Source organism: Castanea sativa, chromosome 1, assembly GCF_040712315.1.
Source record: "Castanea sativa cultivar Marrone di Chiusa Pesio chromosome 1, ASM4071231v1".
Taxonomy (NCBI): domain Eukaryota; kingdom Viridiplantae; phylum Streptophyta; class Magnoliopsida; order Fagales; family Fagaceae; genus Castanea; species Castanea sativa.
In genome coordinates this window covers 11,480,895-11,488,069 of record NC_134013.1, presented here as the reverse complement: position 1 = coordinate 11,488,069, position 7,175 = coordinate 11,480,895, and the positions used below count along the sequence as shown (strand labels likewise).

Sequence of the window (7,175 nt, the reverse complement as noted above, 5' to 3'; positions counted from 1 at the left end):
TACACGCGTAATGCTTTAAATCTGAACTTTCCGATCTTTTTTTGAATTCTTTCCTGGAGAAGTAGTTGACTTTATTAATTAATTGAGCAGTCAAAGTTGCATTATATTGTTTACACGTGACCAGTTGAGCCCTTATTGTTTTTTAAATGGTCAGAGAGAAGAACTTTTTCCGTGATAGAATAGCTTTCCTTAATGGGATAGAGTCACATTAATTACTCCGACTCTGCCTTTCTAATTAAACATTGTTTTATCTTCAAGATTTCTACATTTTCTGGATTTGTAAAACAGTTCCGCGTAGAAGTGTTATCTCAAAACGTGTGCGTGAAAACCATCCAAGAAGTAACACAACCAAAGTGCCTACTCTAGATGATTCCAATTGCTTTTCGTTACCAGATATTCCCTCCCTAGTCACTATGCTTTTTTTATTTCTCTTCCGCGTTCGAACTATATGTCATAATTGAGAATGCATGTCCCGTCCTAGCTTGCATGCACCTACCATTTTTAGTTTATTTAAAAATTGTTGCTGCCTAGCTCACATATACGCTTACTATATATAGGAGAATCCTTAGCTCACTTCTACTCACTAAATCATCAGGTTTTCAATATTTCATTTTCAACTAGCTTTGCAACGAAAGTAGCTCTAGCTTCAAGTCATCAGCCATGGCCATCTCAAAGGCTTTAATTTCTTCCATTCTCATTTCTATTCTCGTCATCCATCTTGTTGAAGCTGATCAGATGGTAAACTTAATTTTAGCAATCTTTCCTCTTCCTATTATTTTCAAAAATAAACATGCATGAAGCCTAGCTAGCACTCTCTCTAACACGATAATGTGTTGTTGAGTTATGCAGGTGAACGCAGACGCAACAAAGGGTTCTCCCAGTAAAAAAATAGGTGAGTTTTATCTTCTTTCATCACTATATATGTTACATATATGATACTGTTTGATCGAATAATCATAGTTGGCTAATTAAGGTATTGAATTATATGTTATACTTTTCAGATTGTGGAGCAGTATGTAGTGCAAGGTGTCAGTCATCGTCTAGGCCAAACCTGTGCAAGAGGGCATGTGGGACTTGCTGTGCCCGATGCAGCTGCGTTCCTCCGGGCACTTCCGGCAACCGCGATGTATGCCCCTGCTACGCTACCATGATCACCCGTGGTGGCCAACTCAAGTGCCCTTGAAAATACATCTCAAACTTTGTTGCGTTAGTCTTATAAGAGAAGAATAGATGAGAAGTGTCTTTAAAAATAAATTTGCGTACTAAATAGATGCATATCACATTGTATAAAAGCTATTTAAAGAATGATTTTATTATTTTCTCTTTTATGAAAAAAGAGTTGTTGTAACTTGTAATTGAGTTGAATAACAATCATAGTTGTTATTCGTTATTAATAAAATGACAGTATTTTTTGTTATCCTTATTCCTTTTACGTTAAATGAGTAATGAATTTTCGTTAACCAAAAAAATAATAATGAATTTTCAACTCTCTCTCTCATTTGGTAACTTTGGTTTGGTGTTAGGGAAATAGTTCAAGAAGCCTCAACGAATGAATAAATAATCAGTCTGATAAAATCGATAACAAAAACATATGAAGTCATGTTGGAAGATTTAGAGCTGATCGAGGCCGCGATATTGTCATATCGATTAAACTGTGAGCCAACCAGAATATTAGTGATGGGACCAACGAACCTTCTTGCCCAGATGATCTCATCATACACCTTCATCCATCTGGCTACGTCATGGACTAAGGAAGGCAAGCCATTAATAGAGGATTCAATACCTTGGACAACTAGTTGTCAGACCATTGGAGGCTCATCAAAACCGAACCGGTTTTAAACCCATTTTCGGTTTTTTACCATAACTGGACCGGATTGAAGGCTAGTTCCCGGTTGAATCGGTCGGACCGGCCTAATCCGATTTTTAAAACTATGGTTATTATCATCACCCCAGAAAGAGAGACGCTCAAGTACGAAGTTCAACTAATGTTTCTTGTCACCAACAACGAAGTTAAATACGAGACAATACTGATAGGACTACAGGTTGGAAAGGTATTGGGCGTCAAAAACCTACTTCTCCAGAGCGATTTAAAGCTGGTTGTAGGGAAAATAAATGAGGAAAATGAAGCAAAGGAGGAAAGGATGCAGAAGTACCTGAGACTGACGAGGCATTTGGCCCAAGAATTTGATCAGGTAGAGGTCATGCAAGTCCCCAAAAGCCAAAATATGGGGGCAGGCGAGATAGCAAAATAGGCATCGTCAGGAGAAAGGACGACGAGCACAGATTTAAAGGTGGAAGTCCAAAAGAGTCCCAGCATTGAAGAAATCCTCACCTTCGCCATCAAGAGTGAAAACAACTGGATGACCCCAATTCTATCCTTCCTCCAAGATGGACGACTTCCACAAGACATTGAGAAAGCTAGGAAAGTTAGGAAGAGGGCAGCCAAGTTCACTATCATGAACGGCTCCTTGTACAAAAGAGGCTACTCCATGCCTTACCTGAAGTGCGTCAATGAAAGCGAGGCCAAATACATCCTGGAAGAAGTCCATAAAGGAATCTGGGAAGATCATGCAGGCCTGAGGTCCCTGGTAAGTAAAATCATCAGAACTGGTTACTTCTGGCCTACTATGTAGAAGGATGCAAGAGAGTTCGTCGAGAGATGCGACAAATGTCAAAAATTTGAAAATGTTCAATGCATCCTAGAAGAGAGACTCACGCCAATAACCTACTCGTGGCCATTTGCCCAATGGGGAATTGACATCGTGAGCCCATTACCCCGAGGTAAAAGACAGGTAAAGTTTTTACTGGCCGTTATTTACTATTTTATAAAATGAGTTGAAGCACAAGCACTAGCAACCATCACCGAGGCAAAGACCCAAAACTTCATGTGGAAGAACATAGTTTACAGATTCGGGATACAACGAAGGATCATATCGGACAATGGGTGGCAATTTGACAGTCAAAGCTTCAAAGACTTTTGCTCGGAATTGGAGATCAAGAACCAATTTTCGTCTCCAGGTCACCCCCAGGCCAACGGACAGACGAAAGTGATGAACCAGACGCTGCTCAAGATCATCAAAACTCGGGTGGAAGAAGCAAAGGGCGTTTGGCCAGAAGAATTTCCTAATGTCCTGTGGCCATATAGGACTACAACGAGAGTCCCGACAGGAGAAACTCCCTTCAGGCTTACCTATGGCACCAAGGCAATAATTCTAGTCGAAGTGGGAATCACCAGCATGAGAAGAGAAGTCTTTAGTGAAAGCAACAATGATAATCAGCTGGGAGTCAACCTAGATTGCCTAGACGAAGTAAGAGACGGAGCATCCCAAAAGATGACAAAGTACCAGCAGAAGATAGCCGAGTACTATAACAAGAGAGTGAAACTTAGGCGACTAAACATAGGGGACCTCGTCTTACGTAAAGTTACACCTGCTACTAAGGATCCAACCTAGGGGAAGCTTGGTCCAAGTTGGGAAGGACCCTACAAGGTCATCCATTACTCAAGACAAGACAGTTATCATCTAGAAATGATGGACAGGAAGAAATTACCACGACCGTGGAATATTGAGCATTTGAAGAAGTACCACCAATAAATGTAACAGAAGATTGTATTCACGTTTGAAAGAAAACAATAAAAGTACTATTTAGCCAACATCCCAATGTACTCTATGCAAGCCCAGGAGAAATTATAAAAAAAAAAAAAAACTAAGTAATAAGATTCCGCCTAGAATAATGTAAATTACTGACGAAACCAAATGACAAAACCCCTTTAATGGGTGTAAGTCACCTAAAAATTGGATAAGCGATGAGATTCTGCCCAGACGGATGTAAATTACTGACAAAGCTAAATGAAAAAATCCCTTAAATGGGTGTAAGTCACCTAAAAATTGGCTAAGTAATAAGATTCCGCCCAGACGGATGTAAATTATTGACGAAGCCAAATGACAAAATCCCTTAAATAGGTGTAAGTCACCTTAAAATTTGCTAAGTGATAAGATTCCGCCTAGATGGATGTAAATTATTGACGAATCCAAATGAAAAAATCTATTAAATGGGTGTAAGTCACCTAAAAATTGGCTAAGTGATAAAAGTCCACCTAGACAGATATAACTCACTGACGAAGCCTAATCAGCCAAACTCCTAATCTAAAATTGACAAACGAGGGTAAACGGAAGAGGATTTTGACGATAGCACAAGTCATAGACAGGCAAAATGAAGAACGAATCAACGAAGGCATAAAAAAAACGGTAAGCATAAATACATTCTGCCTAAAACAAAAGCCCAAAAACACTAGGCAAGAAACAGTGTTCTGGAATTAGAATAAAAATATTGTTATGAAATTGGAATGAAAAGCCCAAAAACATGATAGGCACCCAAAAAGAAAGAAGAAAAAAAAAACAAAACACAAAACATGTACATAGGCGTGATAAACAGGTTCAAGTAGTAGTCTCATCACCACCAACAGGAGGGGGCGCTGGAGCATTCTTTGGAGCATCACCCTTAGGAGCAGCAACAGTAGACTGAGAGGCCTCGTTTGCTGCCATCTCCTTGTCTACCTCCTCTAGGTCTAGGTTTTCCAGGTCCACAACGATAGGATGCTTGACGAGGTATCGCCGAAAGAGCTTGAAACCCTTGTCGTACCAACTGAAGAGTACAGTGTTGTACTCCTTAGTTTGCTGAAAAGCCTTGTCGGACTTGGCAGAAACGATCTTGATCTTTTCCTTCTCGGCCTGAAGTTACTCATCCTTCTCTAGGGTTAGCTGCATCTCAGCTCTGAGGTAGTCCCCCAAGACCTTAACCTTCTCCTTGGCAGTATTGGCCTCGTCTATGGTAGCAATGAGGTCCTTCCTTAGTTTCGAGTTCTCTACCCCCACAGCCTCCACCTTGGGACCCCACTGACGCGGCCTTTTCCTCATGGCTCAAGTACTCCGAAGTAATATAAATGGTTTCCCCCAGTACCTAAAAAGAAGAACCAACTTTCACAACAATGCAAAAGAAAGGAAAGGGAAAGGTAAAATTGTACAAGTACATTACGTGGACGAGCTTGTGGATATAACGACCCATAATCTCGTTAAAAGGCATGCCAGAGAGGACCTTAAGCTCTTCAGCCGTGAAGGCATCTTGTGCCCTTGTTAGCGAAAGGCCAGCGTCGTCCCAAATGCTGGACGAGTGGGAGTTGGCCTTCTATTTTCCCTTGTCGGCCACGCGCTATTTCTTCAAGCATGCGGTGATGTCTCCCATCGAGGTAGCCGAGGAAGTAGTAGTCGTCGCTTCAGGGACAGAGGTAAATGGAGTGATGGAAACCCTTTTCTCCACCACACGCACCACCTTCTTCCCGAGGTTGGAAAGGGGCTCATTCTTCTTGGCCCTTATTTTAGCGTACATCCCCTGGTTGAACTTTGTTCGTCATCTCTACGAAAGAGAAACACTTGTTAAAAAAAAGGAAAGAGACAGCGACGAATTAAATAAACACTTACTCTTCTTCTCCTCGATTTCAATGGCTCGTAGAATGAAGGAAGAAGGCTCTGGACCAAGCCAGTGACAAGCTAAGGTTCTGGGGTCGACCAAATCGTCAAAATCATCAATCATTTTGGAGTAGTCAATAGTTGCTTCAACTTGCCTCTTGTACCTACTATTGAGCTTTGGACGCTTCTTAACTGCACAACAAATAGAGAGGTTACAAAAAGAGAGAGAGAGAGAGAGAGAGAGAGAGAGAGGAAAACAGGAAAAAGTAAAAGACTTGCAGAGGGACAATGCTCCTAGACTCGGGGCACTCCAACGACGAAGCAACCTAGGAACGTCACCCCAAAACTCATCAGAATGAGTCTCCCACTCGTCCCCGGACACAAAAAAGAACCTCGAATTCCAATAACGGAAGAACGATGGTAGGTCTATGATGATCCCAGCCTTCCTAACCCAAGGCACAAGTTCATAGTACCCCTTATCTTTTGACTCCTTCAGACGGTACAAGTATGTAAGCTCGTCCACCATAATCATGTCCCCTTTAGTGACAGCCATCCAAATTTCCATACAACTAATCACAATCCTCCACGAGTTTGGCATAAGTTGCCCAGAAGCAATGTTGAAATGATTTAGGAGCTCCGTAATGAATGGATGGATGGGAAACCTAAGACCACATAGGAAGGCAGCCTCATAGAAACACACCTCCATGGGCAAAAAATGACATGCCCGTTCCTCTCCATGAGGAAGATGAACCCTAAGCCTAAACCTAGAGAGTGTCTCAACATCCAAGCCACATACCTCCCCGAGGGCATGAAAAGCCCTAATAGAGGATTCAATACCTTGGACAATTAGCTATCAAATCGTTGGAGGCTCATCAAAATCCACATTAATGAGTCTACAGGCGTTACAAAAGAAGCACTAAAACCACAATAAAGGCCACAACGGCTAGAAGCAATGGAGCCATATATATACACCCCTCATAACCAGATAAGGTACATACACACACCCTAAATATACTAGTATGTCGTAGCTCTGATATTCTAAGCTCTCATACTTTCTTAAAGGCTTCTATACACTGATTTTATCATCAAAGACTCTATGGCAAGCACCACACCGATGACCACCTAAGGAGGGCTTTTCACGGCAATTGCAGGCACAAGGACGAGGTTACTGCCTCATCTGAACAAACCTACTCGATTGACGATTTCCACATCATCAATTAGATTCACTGTTTCAAAAACCGAACCGGACCGACAGGTTCAACCTGGAAAACTGGTGCAGTCCGGTCCGGTTAAATGCCTTAGAACCAGTCAACAACTGGTCAAAAACCGGGAAAAATCGGTCAAAAACCGGAAATTTTGAAAAAAAGGATTTGATTCTCAATTCAGTTTTTAAAACCATGATTAGATTAGACTATTATTGTGTAAGAATGTAAAAAATGGTTGGGATTGTGCACTGGACATATTATGATGTGAATATATATCTCAAATTGGACAAGAATCCTCGACATTCTAATATATCTAATACATTATTAGCACACTGTACACAAACCGTATCATGTGGAAAATGCAATTCAAAATATAGTTTTGCGTGGCTAAAGGAAGAGAATTCCTTTTTTTTGTTTTTGAGAGAGTTTAATTAGGTGGTGGTCCTAGGCTCCTAGCTAAGCTAGCTTGTCGCTAAGCTTTGGTTTTTCACTATTTGTTTGCAGC

The 7,175-nt window shown here is 41.2% G+C and overlaps 1 protein-coding gene across 1 annotated transcript; it reads left to right on the top strand.

Moving 5' to 3' along the window:
• The first annotated feature begins 266 nt into the window (after positions 1-266).
• LOC142622096 (gibberellin-regulated protein 1-like) lies at positions 267-1,417 on the top strand. The gene is made up of 3 exons (XM_075795526.1): positions 267-738; positions 850-892; positions 1,002-1,417. The coding sequence occupies exons 1-3, from the start codon at positions 661-663 to the stop codon at positions 1,181-1,183; spliced, it is 303 nt and encodes a 100-aa protein (XP_075651641.1). The 5' UTR covers positions 267-660; the 3' UTR covers positions 1,184-1,417.
• Positions 1,418-7,175: the final 5,758 nt, after the last annotated feature.

Coding starts and splice junctions, on each gene's coding strand:
- LOC142622096 (XM_075795526.1), top strand. CDS start 661: ATGGCCATCTCAAAGGCTTTAATTTCTTCCATTCTCATTTCTATTCTC. Junction 739..849: donor TTGTTGAAGCTGATCAGATG/GTAAACTTAATT, acceptor TGAGTTATGCAG/GTGAACGCAGACGCAACAAA. Junction 893..1,001: donor TTCTCCCAGTAAAAAAATAG/GTGAGTTTTATC, acceptor TATACTTTTCAG/ATTGTGGAGCAGTATGTAGT.